The 20,071-nt window shown below is 43.6% G+C and overlaps 1 protein-coding gene across 2 annotated transcripts in view; it reads right to left on the reverse strand.

Annotated features, from left to right (window-relative positions):
* The window catches only part of SLC1A1 (solute carrier family 1 member 1), a 60,149-nt gene that overhangs the window by 13,476 nt on the left and 26,602 nt on the right, over positions 1–20,071 (reverse strand). For both annotated transcript variants that reach the window (XM_031449779.2, XM_010995231.3), the window contains exons 3-10: positions 11,829–11,921; positions 10,022–10,136; positions 8,819–8,861; positions 7,189–7,287; positions 4,318–4,502; positions 3,038–3,145; positions 1,003–1,125; positions 417–611 (exon numbers count right to left, since the gene is read on the reverse strand). In XM_031449779.2, the coding sequence (XP_031305639.2) occupies positions 417–611; positions 1,003–1,125; positions 3,038–3,145; positions 4,318–4,502; positions 7,189–7,287; positions 8,819–8,861; positions 10,022–10,136; positions 11,829–11,921 (961 nt within the window). The remainder of the gene's footprint in view (positions 1–416; positions 612–1,002; positions 1,126–3,037; positions 3,146–4,317; positions 4,503–7,188; positions 7,288–8,818; positions 8,862–10,021; positions 10,137–11,828; positions 11,922–20,071) is intronic.

The following is a 20,071-nucleotide window of genomic DNA, read 5'->3' on the forward strand; positions in this document are numbered from 1 at the left end:
CTTCCTTCTTCGGTGCCTTCTGTGCCCCACATTCAAACCTCTATTATAGCCTTTACTGTACCACTCAGCATTGACTTAGATATCTGCATCCCCTACCTATCTACTGAGATCCCCTTGAAAGCAGGAACTGGCCCTTATTCAACCTTGAGTCCTTGGTACCTACTCTGTGCCTGGCACCTAGTGGGTACACTGAACTGAGAGCACAGGGATGCTTTTGTCTACCCAGACCTGAAGCAGAGTCTTGTGTACCACAAGCTGACTAGCTGTACTATAGTTGTGCTCAATCTTGGGAAGGGACTTGTAGACTAAGAAAATCAGTCTATCACCAGATCATTCTTGATCTCCCTTCACAGATGATTTTTACTTGAGGCAGTTCTAGTAACAGAGATGAAAATGAGTGTGACTTCCTGCCCTACCTGATAGTGATGATCTGCCCAATGCCCATGTCCAAGTCATTCAGCTGTGCAATGAACACAGCTGCCACTGCTTCGTAGAGTGCGGTCCCATCCATGTTGATTGTAGCACCAACAGGTAACACAAATCGAGTGATCCTCTTGTCCACCCGGTTCCTCTCTTCAGCACAGCGGAAAGTGACAGGCAGTGTTGCTGAACTGTGTGATAAAAAGAGAAAGGAACTGATGGTCTAGGAATGCTGGTCCTCAATCCCTGCCTGAAGAGACACATTTGTTCCAAAAACTAAACCAAGAGCTCGAAGCATGCTGGCACTTTTGGTAGGTCCAGGAATCAGAAGGTACTGTGCTCGCCACTGCTCCCAGGTACACCATAACCCATTCCTGGGCTGCAGGCCATGCCTAGAAGGCAGGAAATATCCAACAGGGTGAGAAAATATTTTCAAGGACATGGGCAGAGACTATGGAGGTCATTTCTCAAATTGAAGGCAGCTACAAAACCCACCAGCTACAGCCAGTGCTTCATCAAGCGAGGGTAGAGTTGATAAAGCTTGACTCACAGACTTCTTCCAGACACCCGTCTTCTGTTTACCTGGAGGAGATCATGAGAGCTGTCAGGAGTGCCTGGGCCATTCCCATGGCAAATTGGAAAGGGTTCTTTCGTACGATTATAAAATATATCAGTGGGAGAATTACAATGGAGTGGATTGCAAGCCTGTAAACAGGAGAGAGAAACAGGTTCACAGATGGTACCATCTCTTCAAATTCTTTTTTCAACAGATTTTTGACTCATGAAATATCATTCAACTTTCATTAATGACCCAATGAGAAAATGAGAACAAGGGCAGGAATATATGTCTCCTTTGTACCTATGAGGAAGAAGAGACTCAGCACATCAAATATCTTGTCAAAGTTAGTGGCTAAGCCAGCAGCTGGGTCCACGTTTTAGAGCTCACAGAACAGTGATGTCATGCTGCCGAGCCCTGTGCAAGCTCTTCCTGCTGTACGTGCTAACATGCTTTCACTTCCTTCTGCTGCTGAAATCTTCCTCCTCTAAGATTCAGCGAAACATCCCCCTCCTCCAGGAGGCCTTCTCTTATCTTCCCAGGTCGAGCTGACCCTTCTTTCCTTGGTGACTCTGTCCCCATACCAGCCTCTATTACAGGCCTTCTCACAGCACTCAGCCTGGACCTGCTGTCCTGCAGGATGGCACCTGCCATCTAAGAGGGGAGTCAGGGTGCGGTTAAGGAGGAAGAAATCCCTGCTCTTCCACAACCATACTTCAGGACTGGCCTTCTTTTATTTGTTATTCCTGCCTTCCAAAACTATTCCTTGTCTCACATGGAAATAACACAGGTTACACAAAACAGGGGACTTAAGAAATGAGACTGTTTCTGCAGACACCATGTAAGAGACAATGTAGAGGTTACAGATCAGCTATGTGAAGCTGAAGTAAGAAGAAATGGTCATTGAAAACACAGATCCTAGAGGTCAGGAAAAAGAGTCTTCTAGATGGAGCTTGCAACAATGGAGGCTTAGAACTACGAGAGGCTGACTTTCAGTTTTCTGTTAGAAACCTAGATAGGTTGAGAGAACAGACATCCACAGAAGCCCATTAAGGAATGGCTAAGCCCAAAAAACCTCAGCCACATCGCAGCCTGGACACAGCCCCTGGCCTCCAGTAAGGAGGATGATCCCACCTCCTTTACCACTGGGGCCCTGGGATGTAAACGGGCCCTTACACTATAGGAAAACTGGCTTCTTCTTCATTGGCCAGCAGGGCTGTGCTTCTGGTAAACACAGATTAAGAACCAAATGAAACTCTCCACTGAAAGCTCTCCAATGCAATCAAGTCCCAATAGGCGAGCTGACTGCTCCAGTAGGGTGTTTGGGGGCATTGACCTGTGGGAGTCAAATTGATGATGTTTACTAATTCTCTTGGTGCATATGTCTTAGCACATGTGACATAGCCTGTCCCCACGAAGGTATCTGGGGGCACCATTCATAACTTATCCCACCATGGCCCCCTCAAGGAACCAATACCTGGGCTGTAATAAATATGCAAACGACCTGTGTCCTCCTGCCTTCCTGCCTTCCACATTTCCTACCAATCTGAGGATATCCCCAGTACCTTCTCTGATGATGCAGGATGTGACAGTGTTTACCAGCTGCACCAACAGGGTTGAAACCAACCAGCCATCCCACTCCTACTTGCTCAAGTCTGATTTCATTTAGGCCCTGCCTAATTTCTTTCAGGCATGGGGTACATGGGACTGCTCTTACTTCTTTGGTTAGTTTACATCCTTGAAGAAGTGAAGGCCAGGAGAGGGCCAAGAGGGCCTACCAGTGGGTTTTGCTCTTGTTTTAAAAAATGATTTTCACACAACTAATAAAGGCAGTGACAAAGCATGGTCCAGGCTGTTCTGCCAAGATCTGGCAATTAGCACCGTGTGATCCACCTCCAGTTCAGCTGTTAAAGGGCAGCCCTCCTCCCCGCCTGCTCTCTTATCTCTGAACCCCATCCTTCCCTGCAAAAGAAGCTGATTTAACCAACTGAAACCCAGGCTCTCAGCGGCGATTCACTGGCTCAAATGAGGTTTCTGTTTCTTCTCTTGAATGTGACATACCCACTGATGACGGTGGCCATGTAAAGGCCCAGCTTGCGGAATATTTCCCAGTCTTCAACTTCTATGATCTTGCCGGCAATCAGGAACAAAATACCGACTGGCATGTAACTAGAAAGTAAGCACCACAAAGACACACTCCTGTCATCACGTATTTTCTCAGGGTGGAACGATGGCGAAGAAATAAGCCAGGGCATGCACCTGGCGTAGGGTGTGCACTCAGCTGGGAGGAGCACAGGGTACACAGTGAAGCTAAGGTCTCAGTTTCGGAAACCTGGATCACAGTGGCTTCAGGTTTCAGCACCCTGTGCACCTCAACTTCTTCCCACCTAAGCTACCGTAAGGGGCACACTTGGTAAGAAGGTGTGGTTAAACTGGTGCATATCCCATGCCTTGATCCTCATACACATACTCCCTGCTGACGTCACTTCTGCAGATCTCTCTTTAAGTGACCCTCTAAATATGGCCACTAGGCTCTTTCTAGCCATGGTTATCTTGTTTCTCAGGTAGTGGTATCAGCAACAGACGGACAGAATTAATAGCGGAGGTGGCTGTAATAGTTCTGTTTGTGGAGCTGTCATTACATGCTTTGCATTGGGTTAAGTATATTACATGCGTCATTTCACTTAATGTACTCCTCCCAACTCCAGGGGTAGACTTTATTATCTTTTTTTTTTTTTTTTTTTTACAGTTGATGATTACAGTCAGTGAGATTAAATGACTGAAATAACTGAACCCTTTACATCACTGTCAGTGTCTATACTTTGGATTAAATGTTGCATCAACTTGCTGTGGGATTAGTGGGGCAGAGGTCTCCTAGGAAATTTGGACTTTTTGGCATCTCCAGGGACAGGGCAGATGCTCAGCTGGTGTGGCCACTATGCTCACCAATGGCAGCTTTCATTTGGGTGGGTTAGTGCCCATGCTGTACCAGCTGTAAATACCCTCAATATTATTTCTGCATGGGGCCTAATGAGGAAGGCACTTTGTGTTCTGATGTGCAAGGAACTTCTTCAAATCATTCTTTTAAGAGTTATTTCTTACATAAATGCTGCTTAGGTACAAGATGATCAAGTGCTTGGGTAGAAAAAGACAATGGCTGGTATCTAGACTTGTTAGTGAATTAACTCCTAAGTAATACATGAAATTACTTAATACTCCAGTGTATTGATATTTGCCCTCTCGAGGGTGAGATCAGCTGAGAAACATAAGCCTCTTCATTCTAATTTTGAAGGGGTCAGTCATCAGGGGAAGTAAGATGGCATTAATCGGTGTCTGCTCACCACATAATGATTTGAACGATTTTCATGGTTGCATCACTCAGTGCATTGAAGAAATCCACCAGAATCTGTCCCCTTTCTCCCATTTTTCCAATGACAAGTCCAAAGACGAGGCAAAAGACAATCAAGCCCAGAACATTTATGCCATCTGAATACATGCCTACGACTTTGTAGTCCTTTGTTTCGTTCTGTGGGTCAAACCAAGAAAATACATTGATGCATGGTTATAATCTTATTACAATGCATAACAGGCCCTGAAACAAGAAAATATGATAGCCAAACAAACTAGTGATCTACCAACAACTTTGGATCAACAACTTTGGAAAATATAATGGAAAAAAAAAAAAAACAACGCCAACCTACGCACATGTCAAACTTTACTGCCTCCACCCTCTGCCATTGAAGTTTAAAGTGTTTTTTCTCTCTCAATAAATTCATATTTGAATACTTCTTTTGAAGATTTCTAATTCTGGGATGCCTTAAATTTTAAATAAGAACTTGAAGAAATCAAGGCACTTTTCAGAGTTATTTTAACTACTAGTTACATTTGGAGTCTGCGTGAAAAAGATACAAATTAATAATGCAGGAAGCTCAAAATATTTACCGGGGTGGACATTTTTAGGACATTTTACTTTTTGTTTTATCCTGATAATGTACACAGGAACATTCTTTACTGCCTCTAATCTTGGATGACCAGTAGGATTTTAGAGATATAAAACTTAACCAGATATTTACTACTATGAACCATTTCTTCATTTTACCCTGGGTAAAAATAGCATGAGATATACTGAGAGATAACTCAATCTGAGTTGTGCAGCATGAGATTTACTGAGAGATTTCATAGGGAGATAATGTATTCTGACTGGTGCAAACTAGGTTTATAAAGAATTATGTGGATGAGCCATTGGGGTACTAATTATTTCTTACTTATGATCTGATATGGTCAAAGACATTTATTGAGCAGCTAGTGTGCTACCGACATTGGCTACAGCACAAGGCCTTAAAATGCAGCTGGACAAACAAAACTAACTGAGAGACATGAGCCAGTGAAAGCAGGAAGGTGTGTAATTAACTGTACAGCCGAGCTATGAGTTATAGGCATCATAAGGAGACTGGGGACATGGATGAGGGCTGTGAGGTTAGGGAAAGCTAGGCCTGGGGAGCAGGCAGCCAGGAGATGAAGGCACAGTCCAGAAGAAATGGTAAGCAAAGGCAAAGTCATCATGCTCCAGGGCCCTGTACCCTGCTGGGATGATTCCTACTCACTCTTTATGGCCCCCAAACTAATTTCAACCTCTGTGTTGAAAGCTCCAGAGTATTCTATTCCTCCCTATTGTAATAGTCATCACTCTTCACATGAGGGCAGATGTCACATCTGTCTTCTCTCTATTGTAACCCAGGCCCAGCAGGGCCTGGCTCATGGAGAGTGCTCAGAAAGTCTTTGTGGAGCCACATCAAGAAGCAGGAATAGGGACAAACTGAAGAGGTGGATCTGGACAGAATAGAGGGGGCTCACTGAGAAGTAAGCGGGGAAATGAGGGAGGAGCCAGGTCGTGGAGCGCCATCTGTAGAAGGAAACAGGGAGCCGCCCGTGGCCTATTTAACTGAATCCTTTAGTCTACTGAGTATTTCTTTTTTCCTTAAATCTTTCCTTCTGGTGTGAGGGCAGAGGACATCCAGGAGAAAGCTACTAGAGGACTACAAATGTACTACTTCAGACTCACATGATCTGATTTCCAACACTGAAGTCTCAAAAGCTCTCAGAGCCCACTGATTTCATTGTTGAGTTTATGGCAAACTCTTGGTGGCAAAACCTATCCTGAACTGAGGTGAGGCTACTTAGAGCCTATTTTCCTTACGCGGCATAACATTCATAAGGTAGTTGCAGAAATATTGACGTGCTTGATTCTAGAATGTTATCAGCAATCCCACTTAAGGATGTTGTATAACACACAGAACACACACCACCTGGCCCTTCTAAACTGAAAAGCTCTGGACTCTGAATGACATCTGGGCAGAGTTTCAGACAAGGAACCATAGGCCTGCGCTCCCTGTAGTCTAGCAAGTCTAACGTAGTTCCCAGAGGTGCCCAACTCGATTCTGAGTGGCAGATACGGAAGTGGAAGGGCTCATTCTTTTCTCTGAGTAGTTCAGTGGCTTCTCCTTATTCTCAGAAGTTACACTCTGTAAAGCGGCCACCAAGACTGAATTAGCGAGTATTGAATCACTGTTCCTAGGGGGAGAAAGAGGATGGGGTTCCTGGGAACCAACAGACACCACGGTTTTATCAAATAATCAATATAAAACCTTGCTTTCTGTGTGTTTCTCCTCAAAGACACCTTATTTAATTATATTATTTAGTCATTAACACTGAACTCACAGCCAACACACTTGAACTCATGCCTGAATGAGCTTATCTAACACAAGTATCTGTTCGCAGGGCAGGTACATCTCAGCCTTCCTGCACTTCAGAGCACGCACCAGCCATCACCGCAGCACTATGCTTGGGGGGGATTTCAAGCAGCGAAATGACCAAAACAAAGCACAAAAAATGAGAAAAATGAGGCATAAACACACCGCACAGAGGACATTTCTTTACCCTGTAAGAGCTCAAGCAAGAAGGCAGAGCACAGCCTTGCTCAACCTTGGCTGGGAACACGTGTGTTGGGCAACTTAAACTTTTCACCACTCTTTGTGGGTCTGCGAATGACCATGATTGTGGGGGTTACAAATGCATTTTAGTGAGGGGGTGAATTCACAAATGTGGAATCTGTGAACAGTGAGGACTGACTTATTTCCGTCTCCTGTTCACTTGTGGCTTGGCCCTTGCCTACCGGGGAAGGAAGGGAGCAAACAACAGGGTGGAAACGGTACCTTGGGAACAGCACTGGTCACGAAGGCTGTGACGGACGCTTCCGTCTCATTTGTCCCTGGCTCACTGGGACGAGGCACTTCCTCACGTGTGGTTTTGTACTGCATGGTGGAAGGAAAAAAAGGTCAAAGAAACAAACAAGAAAAGAATTTTTTAAGCTTCTGAGGCTAAGCCACAGGAATATTACTTTGACCAGAGAAGTGCCATGCCACGCAAGGGTTCCACCTCCGAGGCCTCTGTTGGCTTCAGTTTTGGATGGTACTTCCCATGAAGCTTTGGAAGCAAAAGTGGGATCGAGACATCCAAACCCCTGACTGCCACAGTCACCATTCAATGGTGTCAAAATTTTCTCTCACTTTCATAACAAGGGACCAATTAATGGAGCAATAATGTGAAAGTAAGTATGGGTTTTATTTGTAGGTGCTTTAACAGACAGACTCCATAGGGATCCTGTCAATCATTTTTGTTCTGATTTACTTATTCATTAATTATTTTTAATCTGGGGAAAAAAAAAACCCTCATCACTTTGATAAATGTAGCTACCATGACTTTAATAAACATCAAGAACTATACAGTTGTTCCAAAATCAACAGTCCCTTTAGGGCTATTCCATGAGCGAGATTTCTGTTGAATTCCCTTCCTTCAGCCCTGTTTGGTTCTGCCCGGCTTCAGCACGGAGGCTGAAGAAAGAGCTAGTATCCCATCACACCGGGCATACATGTCGCTCCTATGAGGCTCTGCCAACACCAAGTACCTTACAAATGACCACTGTGGCTGAACCGCAAAGGCACCCCTAAACAGAGGTGGTTCTGTGCCTCTTGGAGGTCGGCAGGGAGCAAGTTAATTGCCATTTTTATTGGTATACATAGAGGTCTCTGTTTATGTAATTTATGTAAATGAATTCCGCAGCTTGTGATAGACTCAGCTGTCTTAAAGTGCAGAGAGAAACAAGAGAAAAAGGCTTAAAGGAAATGGAGTGAAGAGATTATTAAACTTTCCTAAGGGAAAAATCATGGCTTTGTCACGTGGCTCTGTAGAGTGCCAGCAATGGGCACACAAAGACTGAGGAAAAGACCAAATACTAGGAACACTAACCACCCGTGTGGGTCAGATACTGACTTCCCAGCACGAGAGGGAAAGGAGAGAGGAGGTGGAGGACTACCTTTCCCGCTGCACTGTACCTGTAGATAGGCTAAGGTTCCTCACAAATGCAATGTGGTTCTCCAAAAACATGTACTAGGAGCCACATTGTAAAACACTGATTGACTTGCTAATTCCTGACTTGCTCCAGTTGAGCCTGAGGGAAAGGGAGCAGCATAAGCGTACGTAGCAGGCACTTTCCTGTGGCCAGAAAGACCAGGGTTATACACAGTCACCTAAAATCCCTCCCTCCCCAGGTACAGGTCCTGCCATTTAAAAAAAAATTTTTGTTTTTTTATATGGAGGTACTGGGGATTGAACCCAGGACCTTGAACATGCTCAGTGTGCGCTCTGCCACTGAGAGATACACCCCCTCCACTTCCTGCCATTTTTGACGGGCTAGTTCCATTTCTTGGGTCACAGCAGGAAAAAAAAATTAATCGGCAATAGGGAAGTGGGGGGCAACTGAAGGGCAAAAGTTCTTGTTCTCACCTGCTGAAAACAGGCTTGGACAAGGTTCTCAGGGAACATATTTCTGTTGGAGACATGAAAAACAGTATTACGTTAAGGCAAAAGTAGGGTTTTGGGGGTCATACCCAATACACGTGGAGATGAGTATAATAGAATCTACTCTGGTTTCTCTTCTGGCCTCTCCTTTGCATAATACCTCCTTGAATTAAGATTTATTTTTCCCTGTGGAATTTCCACCAGGTGTAGAGAGCTCTCCTGACCAACTGTCACACTTAACTGATTCACTGAGTAGCATCATGATATGCTTGCTGACCCTGGTGAAACATTACACACACAGCTAAGAGACTTCTTTAATATTCTGCACCCTTCTGTTTTCATCAATGTGAGTCCACCGCACTTGTTCCCAAATTCTTTATGCCAACTGCAAATGTCATTAAATTATTGAATTAAAAATTATGTAAATCAATGCAATATGAATGTGAAAAGGAAGGATTGGTTTCTATAAAAACCAAGCTGAATGCCTGGACACTCAGTCAAGGCAGGTGAGCCAAACTCTTGTGGTTACATTAGGTAACGGAAGAGAAGTGAAATGTAAAGAACAACTGGAAGGACTCGGCACTCAGCTTTCTTTGCAACTTCTAAGGGTTTTGTTGCTCCCCTGAACCTGGGAATTGTAGATGACTCATTTATAAAGGCAGCCTAGGCAACAGAAATGATATGAAATTACAATCAGCTGACGCATTTGAAGAAAAGACCTTGGCCCTACATCGACAAAATACGTAATGCATATCTGTATCATTTTTTATGATTCTGTTTTAATTGCTGTTTTTTTTTAATTAACTGACCAATTTCCAGCCCTGATTCCAGCTTCAGATAAGAGGGTATCTTATGCACAATTTGAAAATGTGTTTCTTCAAGTATGCTTCAAAAAAGACCACCCAACCCAGCCCGGCATCTAAATGCAACAAGTATACTTTGTGCACATCTGTCCATCCTAATCCCTGACAGAAGCCTGTTCCTCCCACTCCCTCTTGAAACTGGGATCTTGCAAGCAGGACTGGATATGTAATTTGTGGGGTCCAAGGCAACAGGAAAATGCATAATAATTCAAAAATTATTAAAAATGTCAAGATGGCAACAGCAGAGCATTAAATCAAGCATGGGGCCCTGTGCAAGCACACGGGTCACGTGCCTCTGAAGTCACCCTGCTGGCCAGGCACTCACCTGATCAGGTCTAACATGGCATCCACTGTACTGACTTCAGGGGTGCTGCCTGTCCGGTCAATTTCGCCTACTTTCTGGGTGACACCAGGCTTGATGCTCACCACCAGCACAATACCTGTGGCCAAGCATAGCACCCACAGAGCATTAAGAACCTCACAGGGCACCTGGCACTCCTTGTGCAACCATCTTGGAACCAGTAGGCCTGCTGGTCCCAGGCAGTACTGGGATTTGGACCCTGAGGTCTAACCAAAACTCTGAGCCTCAGCAGCGGCCTTAATTATTTTTCCATTTAAATGAAGCAGAAGGAACTCTTCCTGTGCCTTTTTTAAAAATGAAGGGGCTGCATTCTAGAACTGCTTCTGGAAGCACCTGCTGATGAGAATACTCTTTTTCTGTTCTTTAGCTTGTGAAATCAGCCTAGAAAGGGGTTGGGGTGAGAATGATTCATTTTCCAACTAGGGCACTCATTCAACATCATTCTGTAACTCTTACCCCCAGATGCTGGTGATCTTCCTGAGGGTCATACAGAACAAGCTTTATCTTCTTTCCACGGACAAGCTTTCAAACACCTGGAAAGCTATCATGCAATCTATAAAATGGTTTGGATTAAGAAGTGTTGTTTTGTATGACTCTTAGAGGGTGAAGGGATGAAAAATAGGCAGGAGTCCCAGAGAGAGAGAGTTCTTCTCACTGTAAGGAAGAACTGTCTGAACGGAGAGCATCTTAAAAGTGCCATTTTGGCCTCTGGAGGTAATGGGTTCCTCTTGAGGTGTCCAAGCAGAGGTGGGTTTTAGGAAAGACCAGGCTGTTTGACTGGAAAGGAGTGAAGAAGAAAAGGTAGGACTTCAGGATGCTAAATGGGTCAGTTGTGCTTGTGAGAGGGGTCACTGGGCAATACAGAGGCCGTGGATGGGCGTGGTCCACCGTTACCTCTCAGTGTTGCAGAAAAGATATGCACCCAACTTTTTCCTTTGTATTGGCCTCCCTCAGGAACCTCATGAGATGTGGCGCTGGTTTAAGGCAGGGTTAGCCCCTCCTAGGTCCCCTGGACTAGTACCGCTAAAATCTCACCACATCCACATCAACTTTTATCAGTTCATTAAAGCAGAGCTGCAAAAGTCAAGCTGCTACATCTGAGAACACTTCCTTCCTCTCTTCCCACTCTGGGCATCCTTCTTAAAATGTCATACTAGGTCACAAAGAATGGCCCATACTTTCTTCAAAAAAGAGTGCCAACCATGTAAGAGCAACCTTATTCTCTTATTAGAACATTCTCTCTTTCAAGTGGAATTTAAGCCCCTTGATTAAACCAAGCATGGGGCCCTGTGCAAGCATACGGGTCACGTGCCTCTGAAGTCACCCTGCTGGCCAGGCACTCACAGACTCTGATAGCTCTTGGTCCTATGTGAAATTTGAAATGTACTGAAATGCTATCTTTCTGGAAATACTTAATAATTATACTCAACTCCACTCTTAACGATTAATTATCCAGTTTAAAGATTATATAAGCTCTTGGGTTTATTTCCTTCTATCCAATGATCCTGATAAGGCACAGAATGGTCACCCTCTTTCTGTTTCTTCCTAGAGACATTAATGAGCAATAGTACCATGGCTGAAATTCAGTCAATATTATATTTGTTTCATATAAAAGGCACCGTGCAGACTTCAAGCCAAAAAGCTTCACAGTAGTTTGACAATTGTACTTTCTAATTTAAAAAAAAAAAGGTTTCATTTAAAAAAGCCTCTTTTACTTTTAAATGAAAAGTCACATTATACAAGGAAATAAGGATTCAGAAATAAATTTTACCTAGAATTACAGCAATGACAGTGGTACAGAAGTAATACACGACAGCACGCAGACCAATTTTTCCAGATATGTTGGAATCCAGTGCAGCAACACCTGAAAGGGAGGAGAAGTCAAATTACAGTAATTAAAAAAAATTAATTTGCAGGACTCTTGGTGATTCGATCCTCAAGGTGTGAAATAAAGAGCTGAGAGCTGTCTCTGCATCTGCCAGGCCTATTTCACACATTTTGTTTGAATAAATGCAATGGGCAAAAGAAGCACTTCCACATCCCAACTGCAGAACTAAGAGATGAAGCCCCCCTACCTCAGCCCATGGTGAGTGCTGTGTCTTTGGCTCCTCTTATGGGTGGTCATGAGACAGTCAGGAGTCCCCCTTCTGCACTGGCTCTAAGAACTTTATCAAGATTTGTATATTATATCACTCAACATCCTTTGGAATTCATTATCAAGGAAGATTTTACCTTGATCTTTTATCACATAATAAAAATCATGTAACTCATGACTATTTCCCTTTCTGCCTCTTCTGTCAGGAAGCTCAGAGTCAACTAAAAAAGGTAATTTTTCCATGTGATTATAAAAGTACTATATATGTTCATTATAATTACCTGAAGAAAAGAGAAAAATATAAAGATGAAAACAAAAATCACTTCATGTCATCAGCCATAGTTAATACTCCGGTGAATTTTCCTCCAATAAGTTTTTTCTCAATTTTTTGTGAACACAGCTGAGATCATTTTATCATTTTTAATTATTTTATTACAAGCATATATTACAAGCATTTATCTTACTGTTACACCCTGTGGATACTTTTAAGGGCTACATGATCTGTTATGTGATTACACCAGAGTTAATTGATCAAACACTTAGTGACGGATCTTTAATCTCAGGGCCAAATTCAGTAATAAATCATAGTAATTTCATTATCCATCCTGGCTAGCATATTTCCTTCCTTTCATGATTTTCACATTGCTTTCACATTAACAATCTTATTCTGTTTGACCTGATTGTGAGACTCCTTAAAAATCTGTTTTAAGAAGTTAGGATATAAATAAAAATTTCTGAGAGAACAGGTATAAGAGACTTAGGACCACATTGTTAGGTATAGTTTCAGATGGTCTTTGGTTGCCAATAAAAAGACTGAATGTTGCCTGGCCTGAAAGGGTTGTACAGAATGCCAAGGAAGCTATGGAGGCAGGCGGAAGGCATACATCCCTCCTTGTTAGAAATCCTTGCCCTCCATCAAAGATGCTCATATACGTGGAGTCAAATGATGGAGCTCTCTAACTGGACTGCATCTATGTGGGACACGAGGCAAGTTGAGAAGCAACCAAATCATCTTCCAGCAAGCTTTCATCTGGAGATTTCAGACTACCCTGCCCGATTTCCAAAATGAGAATCACATTTGAATCCAATCATCAGCAGAGAAAATGATTTTTTGAGTCTTCAGCACGCATGAGTTGTTCCAGAACTGCAAAACCTGAAGGACAAGGTAGCAGGAAAAATGAAGAGGTTGTCATGAGGCAACCCCAAGGAAAAGGTAGTAAATCTGCAGGCTATCAGCATGCACAGGTAGCTTTTATATTCACTCCTCACACTATAAAAGGCCTATCCACTTTTTTAAGTGCCTAAGGGATTATGGTCTTCAAATACAATCATACGTGGTTGATGTACAGGAAAAATCTGTAAGGAAGCTATCATCATGATGATCACAGGACAAGTCATCTCTCACTCTCAACACGCCATTCCTCTGACTGTTGATTGCTCCTCTGGAAGTTTACATTTTGCAAGAAAGGGCTCCGGCCTCTTTAGCAGTCACACCAGGATGTTGTTAAGGGCTCATTCGTCAACCTCCGGAGCAAGATTGTGCAATTACCATATGATGGGCATGTTGCAACAGCCACATCCTAGAATAACCCTGAGGATAGATTCTATTTTCTTTCTTTGGGGAAAAAAAACGCAGTTTGGTATGCTGAGCAGAATTTCTTTTCCTAATGGTAAAACAATTTTAAAAAATAACAGTTCCACAAGAAACAGTAATAATGACAACAATAACAACAAAATCAAGAGATACCGAAGGCCATAATTCAGAAACCAATAAACTATCTCATATTTAGCCTCATTTTCTTTAAAAAAAAAAAGGCAAACAATAATGCAAATATATAATAAGCTTGCTGAGTATATTATTTGATTATAAAATGAACCTATTCCATTTTTGACCTCTGTACATTATTCTGATAAACAATTATTATCTATAATAATGGTAGGTTAAAAGAGAGAAAATCACCAACTTAACAAAACTCCAAGTAACCTGTATAAGCACCTGCATTCCTGAGCTAACAGAAGATGTATTTTCAGGTACACTGTTCTTTGGTAGATATCCAACTTAAGTATCTCCCAACCCCTAAGGTGCTGGCAAGTGACAGGTGAACAGGCTGGCTGCAGAACTGTTCTCGGGTATGTGTTTCGTGCCCTCTCAGGATTTTCTTCCAGCAGTGAAACAAATTAAGTCTATGTGGGTAATTGTTCCCAGCATATGTTAATATGTCTTAATTTGTCTTAATGATTTTGCCATGGGCTGGTGCCTCTGCTTTTATTCCAGGTCCCAGCTGGCCATAAAGGGCTTCATAATAATGAGATTCTTGGTGGAAATATCTTAAAAAACACATCCCTCAAAGCAGTCAGCCAGCTCGTCTCTGTTGTAGTACAGCAACTCTCGTTACTTTCAGGAAGAGGTTTGTTCCCCATTCCTCAATCTACCTAGAATCTACAATTCTCCTGGATACATCAGAAATGTATTCCAATCAGCAATCATCTCTAGAGGTACCCACCTACTTCTCTAGCCACTGCTGATTGGGGGCAGAGCTACCCCCAAAATCCAGGCTCTTGGATGATTTATAACACAATTTTTAGGATGGGGGGGTGAGTGCCTTTAGGTTCTAAGGCCTGATGCTTCTCTTCTCTGGATCTCCAGTGCATTAAATAAGGTGCTTTATGAATCGTTACCTGCTTTCCATGTGACAGAACTGCACTTTTTATGGGTAGTCCTCTCCTTACAAAGTGATCCCATTTCAAAGATCTACTTCAGTGTCTGAGATTAGGAACTGGGCAGGTGGTCTCCTTCAAAACCACTCATACAGGGCAGTTTGGTTTGGTTTCCAGGGTGGCCAACAAAAATGCTTTCCACCCATAACAGACCTCCATGTGACAACATGTTTAGCATCTCAGTGTTTCTCTACCTTTTTTTTCATTATTGTGTGCTCCACAGTGCTTGTCCCTCCCCCAGCCTTTTAGACATTTTTCATTACCACTTCATGAAATTTTAATAGCCTAGACAAACCGCACATCTCTTCATGTACAAAATGTATACATGTGCTTTTTACATGAAAAGAGTACATCTCTCCCCCTTATTCCCAAGAACCAGCTTTTGCTGCCTTGGGGCCATATTGCTCCTACTGAAAACATGTGGACTAGTTTAATGGATGTTGTCCTGCAAATGGTAACTTAATCCAGACACTGGACTCTAAAGATGGTGCCTCTCCATTGGTTCCCCAGTCACACATGCTCGCTACAAGTGATCACTAGTCACGTGTAGCTTGTGGCTACTGCAAAGGACAGGACAAACAGAGACCATTTCCATCATCGCAGGAAGTTCTACTAGGCAGTGCTTGTCTAGAATTCTGTCGTGCGTGGTAGAGTGAGTATGACATAATGGTTAAGAATATGGCCCCCATCACTCACTGGGAGGGAGGTCAGACGGCAGGTCCACCTTAGTCCCATACGAGTAAAACATCACTGTACTTTATCCTGGGATTTTACTATAAAGAGCCTCCTGGATTCCTTGTGTTCAGGCCATGCTCATGCCTGGCGAAGTCTCGAGGACCAACTCTCCTTACAGTCCACTCCCAGAACTCAATTCTTTTGGAAGCTGACACCAGCCCTTTAGGAGCTGACAAATGGGAAGGGACTGTGCACTGATACACTGCAAACCAGGTGTGACAGATCTCCATAGAAATCAAAGGTAAGAATTTAAAAACGTTCATAGCAATTGAACAGTAATTTTATGCCTGCTGAATGTAATAAAAAATAGGGCTAGCATTTTATGTCTTTGTCTTTTATATCTTTTTGTAGTAATGCATTTCTATTATAGTTTACAGAGATTATTTGTGACAGTTTGGAAATTAAGAAAACTGACCTTTCCCACCCACTTTAAAAACTGGATGCTCTGTAAAGCTCTGGTGCAGAGGACAGGTACCATGGGCTTTCAGAGCCCGAGGTGTCACCAGGCTGAGGGGACCAGGAGCAACTTGCAACGGGTAGCACCTGAATTGAGCAGAGAAAGATAAGCAGGATTCTGACAAAGATTCTTTGCTTGGCCATGCTTTTGTCAAGTTTCTAAACCTTCTCGTAGGCCCGTCTGTGTACTTTCTTGCAAAATCCAGTCTCAGCAAGAACCCTGCTAAATCAGTTTAACCAGAACCCCTGACCCTCAATAACTGGTCACCCTAGATAACTGGTAAGGTCCCTTAGCCTCCACCATCTCCCAGGTGATGTCTGATTACTCAGGCCTGTCTTTCACATGAACCTTGTTGGGTTGGTTTAGCCAGAATCCTCCTTGCCCATGATGTTTCTTCTTAGTAACTGTCCATCCCCTGATCCCCACCCTGCTTCTTGGCTATAAATTCCCACTTGTCCACACTATATTCAGAGTTGAGCCCAATCTCTTTCTCCCACTGCAAAATCCTATTGCATAGGTGGTCCCTACACCTAGCTCAATGGTCCTGACTTACCATCTTTAACAAGCGTCAGATTTTGTTTTTTTTTTTTTCTTTAACAAGTCCAGTTACCAGTGAGTCCAGGGTTGCCCTTTTAAAACCAGGGACAGTTTTTGAGGCTGAGCTGTGGCCTAGAGCCAGGGATATAATCCAAGGTTGTCCTTGGAAGTTAGGGGCACATGCTAGCTCTTTAAGAAACCACCCTGGTGGGTGGGTATAGCTCAGTGGTAGAGCAGATGGTAAGCATGCACAAGGTCCTGGGTTCAATCCCCAGTACCTCCATTAACAAAGAAAAAGAGGAAGGAAGGAAGATAAAGAAAGAAAAAAAGAAAGAAAAAGCAAAGAAAGAAACTACAGTTGTTTTTCACCTTAGGAATAAGGCTCTGATGAACTGGGGTACTGGCTCCTGGCCAAAGCAGTAACGATCTACTAGAATTTTTTAAAATACTTTTAATAAAAAACATTGCAAAGGAAGCAGTCCTCGTGGGCTAAACAATAGCATGTTTTAAAAATAAACACCTGAGGGCAAGACTCCTCTGAGAGCTCTCTGATTAAGCTACCACCCACAAGAGAACAAAATTTCGTGACAATCTCTCTCCACCTTGCGATTAAGGTGTCAGAATTAACTCCATTATTGGAATTTTTTTTGGTCTGGTATTTGACGGTGCTTCACATCTGTGAAACAGACACATCATTCAAGAAGCTCATTGTTGCACTGGGGCATCCTCTCATCCAGATGACTCCTGTCTCTCTGCCACCAGCAGAGAGGCCACCAGCATGGAGAGAAATGAGTATAGGCTTAGGTGGGACAGCCTGGGCTCAAATCTCAGCCTTCTCCTCCCAAACTCAGTTTTCCCGTCTATAAAATGGAGGTTTTCAGTGCTTCTACCTCCTAACGGGTAATTGTCAGGAACAAAGTGAACAACCCCATGTTGTATGACTGTGCAGTGCCTAAAACAATTTCACTCGGTCAGCAGCCTCCATTATTACTGAATGAAATGATCAACATGAAGCGTGTCACGAGCATGTGGAAGCCACTTCACAAGTGTTAACTCATTCATTCCTCACTCCTCTGTCTATAATCCTTCTGTATTCCTTCATCACATGGCCACGGAAGAAATCGTTTAAAAACATAAGTCAGGCCATTTCACACGCAAGTATGAGCCTCCAATGGTACTTAAAACACAAGTTTCTTACGAGGCTACCGAGGTCCTGCAGGAGGAGCGCCCTCCGCCAGGCCAGCCCTCATCGAGCAGACCCAGCTCCCTCCCAGTTCAAAGTCTTTGCGCAGGCTCTTCCCTCTGCTGGATGGCTTTCTGCCCCCTTCGTCTGACCACTTTGAAGTCTCTTCCTCCGAGCCCTCCCCTGCGTCTCCAGGCTGAATCAGGCTTCCCTGCTTTCCTCACCTGGCATCCTGTTCATATCATGTTTCACGATTATCATCAGTGGGCTCCTTATTTAATGTCTGTCTTTCTCACTAGACTGTAAGCTCCTTGAGGGCAGGGGACCTAGCTATCTGCCTGTTCACCAGTGTCCACCCACTGCTGACACACAGGCGGAGCTCCATAAACATGTGTTGACTGAATGAATAACCTAGTTATCTATGGCTGCCTGCCCCCAGATCCCTCTGCCCAGGCTCTGGGCTCCAGGCAGCAGAAGGTTCCAGAGTGGAACTTGAGACTGCGTCAGTCCTATATGCTGCCCTTATGATCTGCGTGATCTTGGAAAATTGGCTTAACTTCTCTTCAACCTCCTGTGTCCTCATCTTTAAAGACAGAGGTAAGGTCCCACTTACTTTCATTGCTTTGCTATGAGGATTAAAGTCAAGTTCATTTCCCAGGGAGAACAAGACGGTATGTCTTCTCACTCTGTTGATCCAGGGCAGCCTGGATTAACACTCTTGGGACGTTAAAAGGGAAGAAAAGGCAGAGGGGAGCATGCAAAATATATTTCTGTGCATGCTTCAGCTATAACATCGATCTTCCTTAGAAACACTAATACAAAGAATTCCCTTAAGATAGGTTCTCTCACCCCCTACACTATTGTGTGAAGCAAACAAAATAAACTGGCCCTTGGCAAAACCAGTTAAAGCTTCTCACTTGCAGCCTTTGTCAGCAGGTCCACATATGATGTTCAAAACATCTGTCAAGAAGCAGCCGCTGGTCTCCTGGTTCTTCAGCAGTCCAGGAACTGTTGTAACTTTTTTTAACACCACAGAGGATGATGGTATTTATAGTTGGCACTGATTTTTTAGAAGACCCAATGTGCTTTTATAGGAGGCTTTTCGTTCAATAAGCATTAAACACATCTCAGACGATCTGAGGAGCTCAGATGTTCTCTTCAAAGTCCATGCTTTGACGTCAGGAGAGCTAACGGCTCAGTGAGACTTTTCCGGTTTTCTACCACAACCTAATTCTTATTGAACTCTCTCTTTGCTTCTCCTTATCTTATAAAGTTGGTAGCTCAGGCTTCTGGGTGGAAGCTGCTTGCATGCTGGGGAACCTAACAAACTACTGTCAGAGCAAGCCTTTTCATATTGTTTTCATTTCCAGAAGGAACACATTGTGTGTACTCACCTGTGTTGGCTCAATTCTGATATTGGCCCTGCAGCTTCTGATGCCAATGGAGGGGCTGTTTAGAAACTTCCAACAGCATCAGACAAAAAAGAGTAAACAGACCACAGAGCACTTTAACCACGCCATGACATAGTACTACCATTATTTTGACTTTACAATTGAGGACGTGTTAAGTAACTTGTTCAAGGTTTCGGAGCTAGTAAGTGGCAGAGGCAAGATTCAAAGCTAGGCATCTGGTTCCTGAGTCTGTGTTCTTAACCGCTAGACTCTCCTGACCCTCTGTGATTGATACTGACAAAGATTCTCTGCTTGACCACACTTTAGTCACACTCTTGAACCTTCTAGTTTTAGCAAGAACCCTGCTAAGTCAGTTTAACCAGAACCCCCAGTCCTCAGTATCTGATCACTCTCCACATCTAAATCAGGTTCCTCATTCACCACCCTCAGCCCCACCCAGGGTGAAATCTGATCACCCCGGTCTGTCTTCAGCAAGAATCCTGTTAGATTGGTTTAGCCAGAATCCCCCTTACTTCTGAGGTTTCCTCTTAGTACTTTTCCATCCACTGATCCCCCTACCCAGCTGCTTGGCTATCAGTTCCCACTGACTCACGCTGTATTCATTCAGAGTTAAGCCCAATCTCTCTCCCATTGCAGTGGTCCCTCCATCTACTGTGATGGTCTTGAACAAAGTCTGCCTTAACAGTTTTGAATGTCATTGAATTTCCTTTTTGAACAATACTTCCCCACCTGAAGCTTGTTCAGGGTGTCCCTTTGGAGAAAATGGTACAGGTGAGAGTTGCTGCTCTCACTTGCTTCCCCTTACCTACAGGCTCAGGTTCAGACCCCTCAGGAAGGCACACAGACCCCATGAAGCCACCCCTCACCCCCAGGTGTG

Source organism: Camelus dromedarius, chromosome 10 (assembly GCF_036321535.1).
Source record: "Camelus dromedarius isolate mCamDro1 chromosome 10, mCamDro1.pat, whole genome shotgun sequence".
Lineage (NCBI taxonomy): Eukaryota > Metazoa > Chordata > Mammalia > Artiodactyla > Camelidae > Camelus > Camelus dromedarius.